Source organism: Echiichthys vipera (assembly GCF_963691815.1).
Source record: "Echiichthys vipera genome assembly, chromosome: 5".
NCBI lineage: Eukaryota > Metazoa > Chordata > Actinopteri > Perciformes > Trachinidae > Echiichthys > Echiichthys vipera.
The window spans coordinates 12,086,563-12,107,628 of NC_139830.1; the positions used below are offsets into that span (position 1 = coordinate 12,086,563).

Consider the following 21,066-nt stretch of genomic DNA (forward strand, 5'->3'; position numbering starts at 1 on the left):
TGACCCTAACTGAAGTGTAGGTCAAGACAATCTTGTAGGTAGTTTAAAAAGCAATCGCCACCACTTGCTGTTGTCACTGCAGAGAGCAGCAAAAGACTTCACACGGGACACCAGGGGAAGGTTATGTTTACTTGAATCTTTATTGTTTACATCACTCAACATAGATAATAAGTAGTCATGTGGTCGCTGTGTTTAAAATAGGAAAAAAAACAACATTAGATTAGCTGAGCCTATTGGTAAAACATTGCCTGACCTTGAGAGGAAAAACACAGCTGCACAGACAGAGAGTTTTCCATCGGCAGGACACAGAAGCATATATATTCTGGAGTAGATATCATCCCTCTCAGTCTCCTTCTCCTCCCTCTACTCCACCCTAAAGCCAGCAAAGAAACTCTCACCCAGAAACTATTCAACACTGTCAATGTTAGATGTGAATTTGTACACTGGCATAAACAGGTACACTGAGTAAAACTGACTATTTTCCTGTATACTGAGAAATATACCTACCTATGATCCTAAATATCACTGAAATGCATACAGTACAGTAGGATAGTAGGGTCACAGTACTCCAGTAAACCCACTTTCTTTACTATTCATACACCATTGAGAAACCTGCATGTGAAGAACAGGACAATATGTGTTTTTAAAAAGAACATTTGTGTGACTAGTATTTTATATGTGTGTATTTGATCTACTAACCACAAATTACCAAAAATATATATATATATTTGGCACAATCTTGACAGAGAGAGATACAACTGCAATGAAAAAAAACAACAACCAAGTACAAAGGATTTTGAAATAATGCAAAGAGAACATCTAATTTAACCATGCACATAGTAAGGCAACCTACTGCAATTTTTTTTAAATATAGAAAAAGATACAGTGTATGCACCAAGAGGAGTGCAACTATTTCTACCACTGCTGTCAGCACTGTCGGCTGAGTTTACACTTTTTTTAGGCTCGTGGGTTGCTGGCCCTGCCTACAGACAGACAGTCTGGTGCAGACTAAAGTCATCGCTCCTGTACAGCAGGGATTATTGGTGGTGTTGCCCATTACCAATAACTTAAATCATCCAAAGTATGCTCTTATGCTACAATAAAGCCTTATGGTGGACTTTGACAGGAAAATAGATGTATCAAATTCCAGATTTGTTCTTTTTAATCTACAGAGTATGTTTTGGATTTTCTACTTTACATTCAATTTTCTTTTGATGTTAATTTTTTTCTTAAGAAATACTTCAAGATTTGTACCTACTTTCTGTAAACGTATATATATATATATATATATACGTGTGTGTGTGTGTATGTGTGTGTGCATTTATGCTTATGTGTACATGTGCAGTGTACAGCTTATGATGTATTGGGATGGTTGTGTTTTACAAATCCTTTGTCTTGATGAGGGTAACCAAAGGCTTGTCGTCAGGACTGTAGTCTTCATAGGCGATGGGAGTGGCATCGTACATGGCAGGCCTGGCCTTCTTGCCAAATCTAATAAGAAAGCACAAACAGTGCATGGATATTGCATCATCAAATATAGCTTTACAATATAGCCCATCCTTTGTTAAAGTTATGCAAAGGCAAATAAAGAGTAAACAGTAGTACGTTTTATCAAAAGTGATTTGTTGTCTTCAGTAAAGTTATGGGGAAACACTAAAGACAGAGCCTGCGATATCTTAGCTTTTAGCTTAAAAAACACAGGATCCTACACTTCCCATTATGCAACTCAATAGCATCCCTCCCTGCCTGATATATGTGTTTTAAACTCAACATCCACAGTTTGTAATTCAGGCCGTTTGTTAGAAGTTTCTCCCAGCTCAAGCTAAGATAACAGCTCCTGATGACGTCATCAGATAACCCCTAATGATGTCATAAGGGGTTATTTTGTAATGTACTAAAAAGGCTCCTCCAAAGTAAGTATAAGCACCAACACTGTAAAAGGCTTACATTAAGCAGTTTAGTGACATTAACCTGCCACATCACTTCCAGACTTCAATGTCAATCAATCAATATATTCAAATCTCGTCACTGACCTGGCGTGGCGGATGGAGGCGATGGCGTTGCTGAACTCGCTATCGATGCTGCGGCAGTTGTAGAACTCCTGGTAGGCGTGGCGTGACGAGCCCTGGTATTCGATGCGGCTGATGCGGCAGATACCGACTATGAGGATGATGAGCATTAGGACGAAGGCCACACACAGCGCTCCGATGATGATATAGAGGGAGTGGCGGGGCATGTTGGTCAGGGTGTCCTCAGTGTGTGCTGGCTTCCACTTCAGTTCTGACACACACACACACATACATACACACACACACACACACACACACACACACACACACACACACACACACACACACACACACACACACAGAGGCATGTAGCTTTCATCATGGCAAATATAATTTAGATTTAGATTAACAGCTGAACAGAAGGTTTCTGACATGCTGACTTACGGATCTCACAGCCAGGCCCCACCCACCCGGTTTGACAGTGACAGGTGAAGCCATTTGACTGGTCAATGCAGGTGCCACCATGGTGACAGGGGTTGCTCTCGCACTCGTTGATGTCGACCTCACACTTCTCCCCTAAGTGGACAGGTAAGGTTGCGTTCAATAACAAGAGCAACAAAGTCAAGAGCAGAAACTGGGCATTCTGAGTCCTGGTTCACAAACGCAGGAACTTTGGGGTCAAACAGCAAAATGCAAAATAGACATATGTCACTATTATTTAATTGTTCAATTATTATCACAAGAAACCATATGGCGGGGCAACTCTCATCTTTGTTAGGCTTGAATGTAGTCTATACCTAATGTATGTAACTATATCATAGTAATAGATAGTTGGTCTGATCATGGTACTAGCGCTCACCCAGGTATCCAGGTGGGCAGGTACAGGAAACGTTGAGTCCTGCAGTCTCACAGCGTCCTCCATTCTGACAGTGCATCTTCAGACATGGATCCTTGTAAAGTTCACAGTGTCTGCCTGCACACAGACACACACACCACAGAAGATGTCCTATAAAACCCTAACACACGATAGTCTGTATAGATGTAAAGCTAACTTAAAGATGTGTGCCTGTTTCTGAAAATAACCACACACCAAACATACATACATACATACCTACATACATACATACCTTGAAACTGTGGTGTGCAGACACACTCATAGGCATTGATGAGATCTTTACAGGTAGCGTAATTCTGGCAGGGGGCAGACAGACACTCATTGTACTCCTCTTCACAGTACAAGCCATGGTAGCCTTAATGGGACAGATACACACACACACACACACACACACAAACACACGTTATGTATTAATGTTAGTCATTATATAATTAATCTAGGTGGGCTGTTTTAGCCGTGCTCACTTGTAAGTATAAGTCTTTCACATAGACTGATTTGGTGTAGCATTTGGTGGTGCTTTGGGACTTGCATGTCCGCAAAACAACCACAACTATTTAATCATCGTCAACATTAAGATTAGTCAAAACCTTCTTTGTGAATGTGTGAATGTGTGTGTAGCCTTGTTTATCTATACAGAAAGGGTAAGTGGGCATAGTTGTCCTTGTATCAGAGTAGTGCCAAGCATTATTACTTCAGAAAGCAGTTTGCATCAGGGAGCTCCTACATTCATTTCTTTACTACTGGTCTACTGGTCAAATGCACAACACAACACACAGCTAATAGTGCAACACATCTTTGGATATTCCTTGATACAAAAACAACACCAGTTAGCCACAGCTATCAATTATTGAACTAGTTGAAGTATTTTCCCATTGAGGTTCAATGGCAAGGGTCAAATGACATGCAGTGCACAGTTTTTTCCATAGGATGGCAGCTTTGTACTGAGGCAGAATAAGCCTGCAACATCTGAAAACATGGTCAGTGCATTAGTAACAGACAATCGGTTATTCTTTTGTTTCTTGGATAATATCTAGAAGCTAAAATTAAACATAGAAAGCCTGATGTACAGACTGTATCTGTTTAATGTGCACTACTACAGTTTTGGGATAAAGACTGGAGGATAGGATGAATGTGAGTATACGGTATGTTTCGTAAGTGAGTCACTGTGTATTTAAATCTTTAGTAATTAGGCTGAAAAATAGTTTTAACGTATGTTTACGATCATTTTATATACCTTCATATACTTGATCTCACTCTCGGCTAGCCTGGAAATCCAGACCCCAATCTATCCAGTTGTGGGTCTGGCAATGAGCATTAGACCTTCCCAATTCAAGGGTGCACCAACACATGCATTTCAAAATACTACTGCACGCAATTGGATAGCACTACGACCGACTACGACCAATCAGAGTAATGAACAAGGTGACGTATCTATCCAACTTCGATGGTGCATCACTGTCGTCATAGGTTACGCCTGCCCTAACAGGTAGTGCAATTTGATTGGTGAGTTGGGATTGTTTGACATAGTTAATGATCTCCAACGGTGTGTGCCCAGAGGCAGCTGCAGAGCAAATTGAAATTTGCTAGTGGTGCGTCTGGATTTCCTGGATAACTCCCAGCTGCTCTTGATAGAAATGCTTCACCATCTATGACTTGAGATGCAAAATCACCAGAAGACCAATGTCTCTTGAGTCCTTGCATGACTAGTACAGCAATCTGTTTTCATTAGCTCCGCTCCCACTTTGACTAAATTTCTCAATTGCGTCCCAGTGCTCACAAAGTTCCAACAAACCCTCCCTGGGCCTTAGCTAACGGGTGTTTGGGGAAGGAGAGGGGGAATTAATGAGGACCCCAGTTAGAACCTCTAGGGTCCTCTCTGTGAAATGCCAGTGAAATGTCAAGTGCCTTTCCAAGGCTGTTTGCTTTCTGTAGGCTGGCTGGTGGGCTGGCATGTGAGCTAGATTACAGGAAACGGAAGGATGGATCCTTCTACATATCAACTCCCCTGCATGCATTTACACAACATACACACTAAATCACACACAAAGAGGACATATTATAACATTTTCAGGTTCATACTTGTACGTTGGGTTTCTACTAGAACATGTTTACATGCTTTAATGTTAAAAACACATGACTTTTCTCATACTGTCTGTCTTCTGTCTTAAAACTACTGCCCCACTCCCGAAAAAAAAGCCCAGTTTACTCTGATTGGTTAGAGTTTTTGGGTCTTTCACTTTCTGCATCTCTGCACCATCACTGCAGCTGTGGAATGACTGTAATGGCACTGTAGCAGCTTTTTATATCTATATATAGTATAGTAGTGACATCACAAGTGTACAGAAGTCCTGACGACTCGTTTAAAGACAGTTTTTTAATACGGGCTGAGTGTTTTGATACTTTCATAGTATTTGTATAGCACCGCCACCTGCTTTATCATCAAAACGGACATGGAAATCTCACTTTTTACAGTATGGGACCATTAAACAAGGCAGTTAAGTGCAGAAACTATATTCATGTGCACACACACAAACCCAAACGTTCATACACAGCGTACGCAGAGACCCTCATACCTCAGACACCAGCCAGCATTTTGATGAGATGGAGAAAAGGTCAAAGTTGGTCCAAAACATCTTATGTTTAGGTGTGTTTTCACTGTAATGTTTAGGATGCTAATTACAAATCACTGATTTCACCGATCCCATTAGACAGAGCTATCTGAGTGAAGACATTTGATTGGATGATGGCATCTGCTCAACCAGCACAGTCAAAGACAATTGATTGAGAGGCACAGACACACACACACACACACACACAAACGCGCACACACACACGCACACACACACACACAGACACACACACACACACAAACACACAAACACACACACACAAACACACACACACACACGCACACACGCGCACACACACAGACACACTTGTAGGGCCATAGCAACCAGACAACAGAGGATGAAAGAAGAATATGGTAAGGTAAACGACAGGAAGACAAAGACGAGGAAGGACAAAGGGACAAGCAGAAGAAGAAAAAATATGAAAGAAATGCAAAATGGAAAACATAAGACAGAGGCTGTCAGGGGGAAAAAGATATCTGAATAATTGGAAAGCAACGGACGACTGCTCTGCATACTGAGACACAGCAAGAGTGAAAGCATTTAAATAAACATGAAGAGCATGGCTTATGGAGGGATTATCAACTCAAGCAATAACTCTTATTGTTCACTTCAAATATTTAGAAAACGGTCTGTTAGATTTGAAAAATTGCTAGAAAAAAAGCTCATACATCATTCTAAATTCAAATCAATATATGAGAGAACAGCTGTGTAGCAATTTGTCTGGGTCCTGCAGAGACTAAACTATTAAGATATGTCAATAGCATCCTGCTTCAAAGCATGCTGCAAAAGAACAAAAAAAGCTAGTTTATTACAGGCTGCTGATGCAGGATAATGAATGGGAGCATCAAGTAAAAGATCCAGATGGTTACTGGCTTATACATTTGACTGGCAGACGGTATAAACAGAGAGCAGGAGGGTCAAAATGTCAAACTATGTTTTTTTCGGCCACTGGAAAAGTTATCTACCTCACCATCCCAGCAAAGTAATTGCAAAACATGGGCAATGATAGGCCATCATTCCAACCAATTGATTTCATCACAGAGCCACCGGTTGGTGCAAGCGCCACAATCGTCCCGTCCAAAAATGCCTCATCATTCAGCCAGACGATACTGCTAGAGTCTGAGCCCATGCTTAAAGTCACCGTCTTTAAAAAAAAATCACGGAGCTTTACGTGATGGTTGTAAAAGTGCTGTTGGATTCAAAGCAAGAATCAAAAGGTATCGTTTAAATTTCTGAACGGGAGCATCATGCACAAGATCCGAGGGCTAAGGGGTCCCAATCAAATCGCTTCGCTTTGAAGTGACTAATATTAAAATTTTTGGTTGGAAGTCCAAGTTGTCAATAAAAGATGACTTGATCATATTTTAGAGACTCAACTCTAGAATGAATAAATCTCTTTTCAGCCAGCACAAATTTATCCTGCAAAATACAACAGAGACAGCTGCAAAACAATCCCAAGTGATGCATTGGGGTAGCTAATCTGGTAACTGGGTGGAGATTAGGATCAGGGGTCCATTGTCTCAAAGTCTTGTCGAGACCCTTCCGTAAGTGAGACTCTTGCTGCACACATTGTATCTTGAAAATAAGTTCAGGCCAGTAGCATGTGACACTGTCATTAAGTTATTTTTGAATAGATATATATATATATATATATAAAAAGTTGGCAAGAGTTGTGGGGAAAAAAACTGTAATGGTCTAAAGATACATAGATGCATTTAAATATGCAAAGACCTATCGTCATTCTCTCTTTGTTATGTAGATTCTGTTCAACAAAAACCTACAACAAGATGAGCTTCCCCACCTTTAAGTGACTTTGGCCTAATTTGGTTTATAACATCAAGTCTTTCTTAAAAGCACCAGTCACTGAGATGACTGACACTGCAGCTCACCTGGGACACACAGACACCTGTAGCTGTTGCCAATGCTGCGGCAGACCCCGTGGGCACAGGGGTTTAGGGCACAGAAGTCCACCAGCTGGGCACATGTTGGGCCGGTGAAGCCCGCTGTGCAGCTACAGCCGAACCCCAGGGGGCCAGGGCCCTGGGCGTAGCAAGTCCCGTTATTGTGACAGGGGCTGGAGGCACAGGGGTCCACCTTCTGCTCACATGTAGCACCCTGGTAGCCTGCAAAAAGTAGAAGGAGAGACTATGGTGTGAAATGGTAGAACAGAGGGAAATGGAGCGAAAATCGAACCCAACACAAAAATAATAACATTCTCATGTGTCTGGAAGAAAACAGAGCCTCCGGAAAGCTGCCAGTAACCTTGATATTATTCACATAACTCAGTGTCTTATCAAGTAGAAAACATTTAACACAAAGAGCAAAAAGTTGAGGTGCAAGTGCAGGCCTATTGCCAAATCTACAGACAAAAGTCAGGAGAAACTCTTTTCAAGTTTGGTCATTTCAAAGCTTCAGATGATCCTACATAGCAGGGGTTGTGTTCATGCAAATCAGGCAATGCGGCGAGATATGCGACATCCAATTTGGCATGAAATTGCACCAACTCTTCTGCTCACTAACAGCGCCTCGAGTGCAAATAAGCTCCCAAAGAAATGTGTGTGCGCACACAAAGACCTCTTGACTTAAATGCATTGTGAGTTTTGACTTTTTTATTTATACTTTAAAAATCATTCACACCAATTCAAAATATGATTTTAAGGCCTTTATGGTAGAGTCTGTCCTGGATTAAGTGACTATTACCAGTAATGTTACTCACAACTGCTTGTAAGTCTTTATAGAGAGCCCTCTGTTTTATCCGAAGGCAACAGGAATCATGTGTTTGTTCTATCTGCAGCCTCTTAAGCCACTTAAGTGATGCACACATGCCTCAGTCAGTTAGGGTACCTTTAATTGAATCTCATGACACAGCACGAGGGAGTAAAAATCTGTACACAAACTTCACACACAAAACATCCTGCTTGCATAACCAGTGCAGTAATTTATTCCACACAGATTCAAAGTTGTAACGCGCAGCTCATTAGAAGAGGAAGCGACCGCAGGATAACTTGTTGAGGTTTTTCTCGAAGCAAAAAAAACCAACAACAATATTCTGTGGATATCTTATATAATGTTCACAGAAATTCTAAGTGCATTAAACAAGCTTGCACAAAACCCTTCTGTAATAGACTAATAGACATTTCTTATTGGTTTTCTTATGCAATTATTTCTGCCCTATAGGGAGTAACAAAATGTATGGTAGCACAGCCCTACTGCCAGCTGTAGACTCATATTTTAAAACAGACAGACATGAGAGTGGTACAGATCTTCTCATTTAATTCTCAGGGGGGCGGGGGCGGGTGGGGGGTGAATGGTCTTGCCTAAAACGTCAAAGTATCCCTGCCTCACGACCCCTCCTCTGTAGGAAGATTGACAGCACTGATCAAAGAGAAAACTGAGGAAAAAGACAGCGACTGCTTTGGTTCTGTCATCGTCTACCACCCAGAATCACCACCTAATAGTCTTGCTTTTACCCCTTCCTCCTCCTTGTCTGAGACAATAACATATGCAGCTTTCAGGGAAAATGAATTGTTGCTGTCAGCAGAGCTGTCTTAATTATCGTGTTGAATGAGGGTGGTTGTGTTTCTGCCGTGCTCTGATCCATTTCTCTCTGTGGGGTGACTGGTTTTGTGTCGAAGCCACTGGTTTTCTTCTTCACCTCCTCTCATTAGCGTGTGAGCCTCTGCTCTCACCTACACTCCCATGTCTAAAAATAACTTCCTCCCTCTTTGCTTCACCCCTTCTCCTACATCTTCACCTCCCCATGAGAGCTGCCATTGTACTGCAGAGGGTAGCACAAACCGCGCTACAGTGTATGTGGGTCCTGTGATTTACAGTAACGCCATAGCAAATCCCTGTAGCAACTGTGCCGGAGTGCACACACTCCATTTAACTAATGAAGAGATCTCTCTCGAGCATCCATTGATCGGCAGGACTTTATTTCACCATGTGAAGAGGACATTTATCATTCAGGAGCAGAGAGGCAGGAATAATCTGCAGCAGTCAGAAGAAAATCTCACCCAAATCTCTCTTTTTGTGTTTCTTTTTCACTTCACTGCCTCCTTCCATGCTCCCTCTCCCCACTTTCTATCATAAGCTCGCAAGCAAACATATGCTAGCACGCACACACACACACACACACACACACACACACACACACACACGCACGCACACATACATTACACATTATGATTCGTTTTTGTTCTGTCATGGTTTAATCCCCTGCTTTCCTCTGTGTTTAGCTTCTTTGCTCTGTATAAGAACGTCCACCGCTTGAGCTCAGCGTTTTCTCTTTATTTGTCTAAGCATCCATCTCTACATCAAAAACACACACAACAAACACAAACACACACGCATTGTGTCGTGGGACCTGGCTGACACAGAGGAGTCTATTCGTTGCTGCTAGCATTGAAACCTGCCGACATTAAAGGCAGTTAACAGTTTATATTTAGCTAGCCCGCTCACTCCCCCGTTCTGTTAGCTCTGACTGGAGGCAGTCACAGTCCTGACACTCACACTTCGACTCTTGTGTCAGTGTGTATAAGTGTGTGTGTGTGTGTGTGTGTGTGTGTGTGTGTGTGTGTGTGTGTGTGTGTGTGTGTGTGTGTGTGTGTGTGTGAGAGAGAGAGAGAGAGAGAGAGAGAGAGAGCGAGAGAAAGTTAATGAGTGTGGCAGTCTCCAGTGAGGAGTCAAGAGTGGAAAATCGTACAGATTTGACTTCTTCATCACTTTTCTTTGAACTGAAGCAATCACAGTAGAGACCTTCTTAAATGCCTGACACTAAGATTGTTTGCATACTTTAAATATGCATTGACGGTAAATTGTCAATGACAAAAAAAACCTGTAAACATAAATAGCAATGAGCTCTGATTTTGGGGACAGTTCACCCTAAAAAAACAAAATACACATTTTTCCTCTTAACTTGTGCTTTTAATCAAATTAGATTGTTTGAGTGTTTAAGATATCGGCCGAGAGGTGTCCGCCTTCTCTTGAATATATAAAAGCCAAATCTTTTTTCAAAAATCATGACAGTTATTCAAGATAATCCACAGACCTGCTGTGAGCAGTTTCATGTAGTAACTTTTTTTTCCTACACTCGCCAACCGTTGTGCAGGAGAGAGCGTACTCATGGAGGAGAGGCTCATGCTCGTGACAGCACAAGATATTAACATTAATGGCGTCCTCGACAGTTGAGCTGTAATGTTAACTGGCAGTATTGGTTAGCTATAAACGTATCTTCACAAGCTAGCAAGTGGGACCACGAGGGACTTCTGTGAGCGGATACGGTCGGCGTTTGTAGTTTGGCAGAAAGAAAATAGTTCCTATAACACGGCTCGTAACCAGGTCTGTGGACTATCTTGAGTAACCACGCCATGATTTCTGGGTTTCTGTTGAGTTTTTCGAATGTGTTTTCTTGCTGCGTTGAGTTGTCATCTAGTTCTATTATATAGGGGAGAAGGCAGACACCTCTACGGCTGATATCACTGAGACTCGGCAACTTATCCCAAAACAATGTAGACTGATAAACAGCACCACAGGTAAGAGCAAAAATATGTAATTTTCATTTTGGGGTGAACAGTCCCCCTTTTGAGGTATCCCATAGTCTGTTTAGTTGTTATTTCTCTCTGGAAAATCTGTTGTCTTTTTATGCTGCTGACAGGTGTGAGAATATTACTATCTATCCCTGCAGGGTGAATTTAAACCTCCCTGCCTCCGTTGTGATTTAGCAAATAAAAATGCAGCTTTGGCTCTCATCGTGGCCTAGCGATCACAGAGTTGATGCATCTTTGATGACATTTGCTACAGTACAGATGTCATGCCATCCATCATTTTATTTATTGCTTCTGTCTGTGCAGGAACATTGCACAGACAACTTGGAGGTGATTTGTGGGGGTGGGAGGGTATCTCCATCTGCTTTCTGGGCATGTTCATTTGGACGTTTGAGTGTGCTAACATTTCGTTACCTGTGGGGGAGACTCCTGCACAAATGAAATCCTGATGATTTTTTTTTTCCCGTAAAGCATCCAAGTGTTTTTTGTCTTTGAGAAACATGAGCAAATAGACTGAAGAGAACTTGACCGAAGTGACTTCTGCTCCAAACAAAGAAACAAGGACTTGGTCCTGAGGGAAATGAATGCAGGAGAAGCAGCAAACTTTATTTTCTCCGTTTTCTTTGTTATCTCTCCCTGATCTGCATACTGAAAGTCTTTACACAAAGGATACGTAAAGCATTCTTGGACTTGGTGTGTTCATGAAATCCTTTTTTTGATACAAGATGAAATCGTCTCTTGTACTTGAAAATTGTACATCCTTGTTTTAAAGAAAACATAATTCTGGAGGAAATACTATCTTCTGTGTATTAAGACGGACACTGAAATCCCCCTGATTTGTTCATCAGTATGGATACACATTTCTCTTTATCGCTGTGTTCTTGTTTTTGTCACTAAGGCATTACAATGAAGTACATTTATTCCCCCGAGTCCTGCTCCAACCTAAGCTTGAACACTACACTTTACATCTTAGACGGACAAATGATGCAGTGGTTTCATTTGGCTGTCACGCAAACCTCATCAAGTTATTGATTAATCATTTGTTATACAGCGTGTCCGATACTGGGACATCCTATTCTATGGATTTCCCATTTTGAGTTCGGATGAGTTTAGCTCTTTTTTTCTGGTCAATTATATTCCTGCTTATCTTGAAGTTTTTCTATTTCAATTTTCCGATTATTATTTTCAACATCTATTGTATTTCTCTTCTGTTGTCTGTCCGGACTAGCCTGGTCTGTCAGGATACCTGCTGAGGTGCGTTCCTCCTTCCAAAAGGTTTTTGTCTGCGGGAATACGAAATGCATAACCTTATAAGCAGTAACTTTATGGACATTTAGTTTACAGTATTTATGAGAAAAAAATGTGGATTATGTTCCCTTTTTTTGATTTGTTGACTTATTACACAGCAGACATTTAGACATGTTAGACAAGTTTAGAGTAAAGATGATAATAACCAATATCATGAATGACTCCGTTCTTCTCAAATGTCCCAGTAAGCCATGACAGAGGGACAGCGAGCCAGAACGCACAATGAAACCCTAAAACGGACGCAGGTAAATCAAATTTAGCCATCGTTCATTTTATTATTTGCACCCATGTTTTCACTCTGACATCATGATTTACGAGATTGCAAAGTTTGGCGTGTTTTCTTAAATGTCAAGTGAAGAATTATCCCATAAACTCAACAAAATCTCTTTGCACTAATAAAGAGGTGCTGGTGGGTTCTTACCGCCGCTTCTCTCATTTTATGAAAATAACTTCACAAGTGGTGGATTATGAATTCCTTTCCTTATTGGAGACATTTGGGAGCAGCTGCAGATTAACAGCACAGTCAGGTGTTGCAGTGTGATTGAAGCCTCCTCCGGATCGAGAATGAACTGACTGCTGGGAGCTGTACCTGGAACAATGAAGCAGCCTTCCTGTTTCTTTATTTATGTGGCGAGCTCCATTGTTACCTAATGTTTTCCCTGTATTTTGTACGTGCGTATGTGTGTGACTGCACATTCTGTATAGACTGTTACTGCCAGTACATTGTGTACGTTAATCACAAACTAGTGCGCACTTGTTGAGAAATGCTGTTTCGACAGAAGTTTTGCGGTCACAGATTTCCCCGGAGAGGCTGATGCAGGTCGCTGAGGCTATGAAGACTAATTAGAATAGAGGAGGAAGGTTTAAATTAAGCATCTCAGTGGCACAGATACTGTTAAAAACGCAGCAGACACAGCAAGCATTTAATAACTGGATTCAGACAGCTGAAAAATACACACACTATATTGCAGGATACGCACATATGCTCCCAACGAACACAAACTGGTGTCGCAGGTTGTTTTTTTTTTTTACCAGAGATGCTTGTGTCGTGTGTATATCTCATTTCCTTCTAAAATGTCAAAATTATTTCTTGTTTCAAAACCAGTTTTGAAACCATATTACTGTGTAGTGTGTAGATATTTCTATTAATAACAAACACAAAGCATTTCCTTCTAGCCCTCTCACCGCCACACACCAACACATGCACTGATTGATGTGATATGATAGAACTTCATTCATCCCGAGGGGAATTGTTGTGCAGCAGTTGCAGTACAAAGTAGGAAATAGAGCAAAAAATAGAGAGTAAAAAAATGTCAATATATCGGTTCATACCTTCGGGACAATAGCACCTGGGTCCGGCCAGACTGCTGAAGCAAGTGGCTCCGTTCTTGCAGGGCTGAGAGGCGCAGTGATCAACCAGCAACTGACAGCGCTCCCCTTCATAACCTGAGAGACACGCAGTTTATTGACCATTTCACACAAAAAGTAAACATGAACATTCTTAACGTGTCCCAGTTTATTCCCTGTTGCAGTGTTTGTGAATGCCATGAGCTTGCAGGAAGTTAACAAGGACCCAGGCTGTTGCCTAGCAATGGAATCCCATTGGAAATGTGTACAATCAGACTTGAATGTCAGCCAAGGTATTGTTTTTGTTAGAGAAAAATGTTTGCACGCTCATGCTGTGCTAAATTGAGACAATTGTACCCCAGGTCACAGTCGCTTCAGTTAACAATATAACAGCAGTAAGTCATGACTCATGATAGCTCAGCTCTCTGTCTCCATGTATGACTGGAGAACAGCTGCATTGATAAGACTCCTTTAAGGATAAAAGGAGTTAAACTAAACACAATACACACAACTAGAATGCCCTGGAAACAGGAGATAGGTGCACAAAACACAACACAGACCTACCTATGTGAGCTCTACCTCGGTCTGAACTTTGAGATGTGTTGAATGTGACAATGTAACTTGTTTTTAAAGTCCAATAATATCGTTACATAGGTAGATGGGTAAGCAAAGACCATATTTGCTTGGTTCTAACCTTGTATGTCCAGCATGAGTTTAAGTACTCCAAGTTCACTGGCTCTTCGTTTCTCTGCAGCATTTTCCACCTTGTGAACCCAGAATTTTGTCTGTGGACAGGTTTTGTCACCGCGATAGCTTCACAACTGTGCAACATGCAGTCATGAAACTTTACAGGTGTGTATTTTAGATCAAGATCTAGAAAGTAGGGAGGGGGCCATTACCCCCACCACTTTACGCTCCTAGCCCAATTTGGCGTTGCAGTTGGTGTGATCCAATAGAAAGATGGTCTCTAGTTTATTTAATGAAATTTGGTCAAACGCAGCTAAAAGTGATCCAATTAAGCTACAGACAAAACAAAGCAACTACCATTACACAGGCACGTTGTGACCAGAATTCAAAAGTTGGAATTCTGTTTTGTTTTTGCTGTTCGTGTTTTGGTTTTTTTGCTTAATTGGAGTCATGAATGATTATGTTTTATTACTTCTATGTACATGTTTATCTGTTGTCTATATATACATTTTTGTGAACTTTAGGTAGAGTAGCAACTATAGTAGCTAATGAGGATCCTGATACAGAATTATGTAAATGAATCATTAATGAGCACAGAATCTATACTATTGTCTGGATGTATATTTCCCCTGTTCATTTTTTCTCATCAGCTGATCACATGGGGCTTGTTATCCCAGTTCCATAATAGGGAATGACAGGCAATCAGTGGTCACCTCCGACATTCACCCTCCTGCCGAAGGCCCTTGCTTGAAGTCCCTGTCCTAAAATAAACCTAACAATGTCAAAAGTTCAATATGACCTGTGCTCTTGTGCTCTCATTCAGAGATTTTCCAAAACATAGAGAGTATTTAAATCTGCAAAGCTGTAATCAAACCGACAAAGACCACACGGTCAGGCTGGACATACACACCTGGTGAGCAGGTGCATGTGAAGTTACGTCCTTCGCCTCCCTGCCTCACGTCCGTGCAGGTTCCGTTGTTGCGACAAGGTCGGTGGTGGCAGGCATCGAATTCCTCACAGAAGATTCCAGTGTATCCGTCCTCGCACTCACAGAAGAAAGTGCTCTGCAAAACACACACATTTTAAATGTCAAATCAATGAGCCTGGAGGTGAAATGATGGGAGATAGCAATTAAAAAGGAAGAAGAACTAATGAGATCGGAGATTGTAAAATAATTCAGTAACTTAACAACAGAATAACAAGCAGCGGTGGATTTCTAGGGAAGACATAATGAGAAACTGAATTTCTGTTCCTCCCTCTCAACCCCTTTGTTACATTTTTAGCATGTCCAGTGAGAGTCATTACCACTACATCTCTTTTAGCACAATGTATGGATGAGGAGCAGACTAACGGGTCCCAGGCGGTTCCTTCGCCTTCTGCTGCAGCATGTTTTTCTTCTTCTCTGTCTCAAAGGGTGCTTCACCAGACCCAAGACTCATTTTGATGATGTCTGAATGAAACTTTAAATCCCCACTATTAAAAATGCATCATGTTGCACTGCTGTCCTTTGTGGCATTGTGATGTGTTGCTCTATAGTGTCCTGACTTTTGTTCTTTGTGATGTTCTCTGTTTTCTTTTCTGGTATATAATGATCAAAAGGAGCTTGCATCACTGGAGGCATCACTGCAGCTGCAGTGATAATGTTAGGGTATAATAATATGGAAACTCTGCTTTTGTATTTTGCAGTAGCAATATTGTTCTGTTACTAAGGTCTGCGGGGAGTGATTGCTGAATCATTGCTTATACAAACAGTAAAAAATAAACATAAAGATGCAGCATATTAATCACTGCAATTTCTCATGTCTATCTGGATGCTACAGTTTCAATTTAGATGTGGTGCCTCTTTACCAAATTTATATTTGAGGACACATGGCCTCTATGAGATAAGTATATAACAATAATAATAATACTGCAGGATGTTTCTCCTGTGCGTTTCAGCTTCATTCACACTAAAGCTCAAATGGTGTCTTGATAAGAAGAAACATTCTTTCTCACCTCAGAGGGCTGTGTGATACATTTCCCTTTCCCGGAGCACTGAGGGTCACTGAAGCTGCTGCCGGGCTCCACACAGCTGCTGGCTTTCAATGTCAGGTTGAGACGCAGCGTGACCTCCGGGGCTGTTGGGGCGCCCACGCGCAACACACCTATCGCAGAAGAGTTGAGGGCCTTTTAAACTATTCACGTAACATATTCATATGAATTAGTTTTATTTATTTATTTTAAAAAAACCTGTACTGCGAAGGCAGTTATTATTAAATAAAAATGAAAACTTGACTAAAGAGGTTTTTAAGTGAGATGTATTGGCAACTATAGAAAAAGTTTGGATAATTTGTGTCCCCGTCGGGGTTCTATTTCTCAATTACCTTGGTTTATGACCAAATATCTGTTTATCTAATGATATTCCCATCAGCCATAGCTGTACCTGTGTTTAGTGCTAGTTAGCTAATGTTAGCATGCTAACACACATCTTAGTTGAGATGGCGAACATAGTAGGCATTATACTTCCTAAATATCAGTATGTTAGCATTGTCATTGTGATCATTTTGGCCTATGTATGAGCCTGACAGAGGAGCCAGCATGGCTGTAAACCCATGTTAACATAATGTTAACAGATTTGAACTTCTCCTTCCTGTAAAGTACACCTTGCTGCCAAAAAACTCTAAACCCCCATGTGGCTAGAAGTGTTAAGAAAAGAACTGATGCAGGCAGCTCTTCATTGTCACCAAAATAGAGAGCACGCCTCTCTGTCTCATTTCTCTAGGTCCAAAAGTTCACAACATCTCTTATTATATCTTCAATCAAAGCTGACAGCTACATGGGCACTCGGATAAAAATAGCCTCATAGTGAATATGAGCTGCCATTTTTAGAGCCTGATCTGAGCCAATGAACTGCATGTCCACCAGTGACAAGACTTTGACGATGCAATCTCCTCAGCCAATCAGGGGGCCAACGAAACAACTTGTGCTTCTCCGTCACACCTGACCCAATGATAGTCAGCCCCAGCGACATCGAACATTAGTCCCGCAGAGTCACCGCTCCATCACGTTTATCACGAATATTGCAGGTTTGTCAATACTCGTACAAAGTTACGTGTGAAGAGGGAAAAGCAACGTCAACACTCCTCCCTCTTTACTAATGCTTTTCATGTCTTCCTCTTTCTCCTGCAGTTTGACCTTCACTCTTCCCTACTTCTGCATCCTTCGTCCTTCTCTCTAATCCCTGTCTGTCTTCCATCTCTTCTTTCCTGTCCTTCTCCCTCCTTATCTGACTCTTCCTCTCTCCCACCCTCCATTATCCTGCCACCCCTCTGATTTAAGTCCCCAATGTCATCTCCCTCTCTCTTCTCTCTCTCTCTCTCTCTCTCTCTCTCTCTCTCTCTCTCTCTCTTTCTCTCTCTCTCTCTCTCTCTCTCTCTCTCTCTCTCTCTCTCTCTGGCGATGCAGAGGCTGTGTTGCCACAGAGTTAGAAGACATGTCAAGGTCAGAAGACAGGCAGTACAGTGAAACAGCATCAGGTATGTTGAGCACACACAGAGGTCAACCAGCCTGTTTGTGTGTGAAGCTCAGTATTAAAAAACAGATGGATTATCAGCATAAATATCTGTTGTTTTTTTCAATATGCAAATATAATATTCTGACTCATGCATGCAAATATTATACGATTCTCCCCAATGTCACGTCCGGAACAAAAGCTCTAAATACAATTTATTTAAATTCATTAATCCTCAGATGTTTTTTGGCTCAGTTGTAAATTAGCTATTTGGGGGTATTTCAAAAGTATTTTTCCCGTTTATCTTCTTTATGGTCGTTGGATGAACGATCATACAAATTAAATGATAAAAACAGAGATAACTTAAGTAGAATTAAAATGATTAGTTGCCGATAAGACTCAGAATTTCAGTTTAGCTAATGAACTTTTATACAACCTAGAGCCTGTCACCCATTTGTTGATAATATGACAAAGTAGTGACATAAATTAATTTGGTTCATATGTTTGTTTGCGTGACATCTTACTGAGAAAGTAGTTCTGTCCCAGGGGCAGCAAGTGGTCTGGCACCACCAGTCCATCAGGAGCCTGCAGGAACCACATCGTAGTGCCATTCAAAATGGAGGAACGGAGGAAACCCTCTTCATTTACACGCCACAGCACTGGAGCTCCACTTGCATTCACCGCCACCCTGGTTGGAGAGACAAAGAAGGGGTTTAAAGGATGGAGGATGAGGACATAAAGGGGAAAGGAGAATCAGAAAGAGAATATGATTACTGTGGCCTTTCTCTACAGTTTGGCTGGTTATCATAGTTCCTTTTTAATTGGTGGCCGTTCTCAGCTCCTTTTTCAGCTTCTGTTCCGCATGAATGGATGGCACCAGAATGAAAATATTGAATGTACAACATTTTAGAAACTCAAACCACAATTATCAACTCAAACATCACCCTCCATTCTTCGGCACCACAGCAAGCTGACAGTCGGTGTCTTAGAGGTGTACCCTTTGTCTTGTGTTTCAACCCAGGACTGATGATTAAGAGGACAGTTCTCCTGTTTGTTACTACAACCTGACATCATGGGATGGTATGGTGAGTAATGGCTGCCAGTGGTTTGACTCAGTGGAGATGACGTTGCTTCCTGTGGAAACACTGTGTACCTCATGAACACAAATTATAAAATACAGCCAGTGTGGTATGGGGGCCATCACTGGGGCCTCAGAAAAAAGACAATTCGCCAACAGAAAAACTTTGCCTCCAAATGGGCAGATAGCCATTAAACGTAATGCTCTCCATGAGATGAGACCTTGCAGTTCTGCTACTACATGAGCTTCCGACAACTTCCAGGTTGTCAAAAAGGATGTTAAATATTTATCCATAGTACATATTCAGATATAATACCTCTAATACGATGAATACTGGGACATCTAAGTAAAGAAACAATAGTTATTACAAATGTTCTCTATCTGGATGCCTTATTATGGGGTCGAGGATGGTAGAGCCAAAAGGATGATCTCGAGAAGGTTTATGGCTGCATATGCAAACATGTGAGCAGAGCACAGCCAGTTTCCTGCTGGGCAGAGTGAGAAGAACCATGCAGGCCACGTTTCCTGCCCGAGACACTGAGCTCCAACGACCTGCCTGCAAGCTGTTGAGGAGCTGAGGAGACGGTAATCACACGTGAAAGAGAGAGTGTCAAGCTTTGAGAGAGACACTGAAAAGATCATCGCTGGTTAAATGCAGACACATCAAAATCAAGACCCTTCAAACTTCACACCCTCATCTAAAAGAATTGTTCTTTTATATATATATATATATATATATATATATATATATATATATATATATATATATATATATATATATATATATATATATAAAATATATATATATTAAATCTGGGATTGTCCTCTCAGCCTTTGTGAATCTGTTTTAATGACTGCTTGCATAGCTATAAGAACAATAATTATTATTATTATTTACAGTACTTTTCATACAAAGATCTGCAGCTGCTTTACAGTGACAAAGAAGATTAAAAATAACTGATGCATTCTGTGCTCAAACATGAATTCGATGTTTAGTATCACAAAATAAATGATAAATGGTCTTGTACTTATACAGCGCCTTTCTCATCTCCTGACAAATCAAGGCGCTTTTACACTTACACTTGTCACATTCACCCATTCCCACACACATTCATACTATGATGTCAAAAGGCAACCTGCATTTCATCTCATCTAATATCATTCATGCAGACCAGAGGGGCACAGACAGGGATCGAATGGCCGATCGGCTTAGCCACAAGCTGTTTGATTGGTTATTGGAAATATGCGGCACCATACTTGAGCCATACACATGAATAAAAGAGATCAGCAGAGCCAATAAAAAAAAGTGACCATTTAGAGCCATAAAAGAGAAATATTGACAACACTCCCCTGCATGAGCCAACTACAGACCTTTAGAAAAAGGCCTGTCGGGCAATGTTCAGGAAATAATAATAACATAGTGTAGGTCGTGTTCATGAGTGAGGCCAAGTTGGAGCGTCACAGGTGGATCGGCTGTGCCAAAATGAGGTGAGGGAGGAGACAAGCCTGAAGGTGAAGCTATGAGCAGTGACCAGCATGATAAGATAGTAGACAGGCTACCAGCAGCTGAAATGAGTTTTCCTTTGCAGGGTGACTGAGGTTAACCCGAGGGGGGAGCTCAGATATCTGGGGAACCATTGCTACTTCAAGATTTCAAGATGAGCCATTTGATATTTAATATGTCAAGGGATATATATTTAAAATTATGGGCTATATTTGATGTGTGTTAGGAAAGTGGAAGGCTTCATTTAATTTCATTTTGTTGGTATTTTCATCTCATTTCTTATAGTTATTTTTATTATGAACGTAATTAAATGTTTTAAAGCAATTCATTAGACCTTGATTTGAAACCGTTAATATTCTCATGAGTGGTACTCAGCATCAGCGTAGATAATGTAACATAAAATGTGTGTGTCTGTAATCACCTGTAGCAGTATGACAACCTCTCACTCTCTCTCCAGCCCCTTTGGGATAGAAGAGCTTTATTACATCATGATCAGCGTCTAAATCAATGTCACTCTGCGGCTTCATTTCCAAGTGGTGCATGTGCGTTTGTACATAAGTGTCCTTCACCGC

The 21,066-nt window shown here is 41.2% G+C and overlaps 1 protein-coding gene across 1 annotated transcript in view; it reads right to left on the minus strand.

Annotated features, from left to right (window-relative positions):
* Positions 1-1,379: 1,379 nt before the first annotated feature.
* dner (delta/notch-like EGF repeat containing) overlaps positions 1,380-21,066 on the minus strand; it is a gene marked incomplete at both ends in the record, with an annotated part of 49,277 nt that continues 29,590 nt past the window's right edge. The window contains 10 exons of the mRNA XM_083913610.1: positions 1,380-1,491; positions 2,034-2,280; positions 2,454-2,585; positions 2,869-2,978; positions 3,133-3,259; positions 7,424-7,657; positions 13,721-13,834; positions 15,333-15,486; positions 16,418-16,566; positions 18,437-18,600. Of these exons, the coding sequence (XP_083769736.1) occupies positions 1,380-1,491; positions 2,034-2,280; positions 2,454-2,585; positions 2,869-2,978; positions 3,133-3,259; positions 7,424-7,657; positions 13,721-13,834; positions 15,333-15,486; positions 16,418-16,566; positions 18,437-18,600 (1,543 nt within the window). The remainder of the gene's footprint in view (positions 1,492-2,033; positions 2,281-2,453; positions 2,586-2,868; positions 2,979-3,132; positions 3,260-7,423; positions 7,658-13,720; positions 13,835-15,332; positions 15,487-16,417; positions 16,567-18,436; positions 18,601-21,066) is intronic.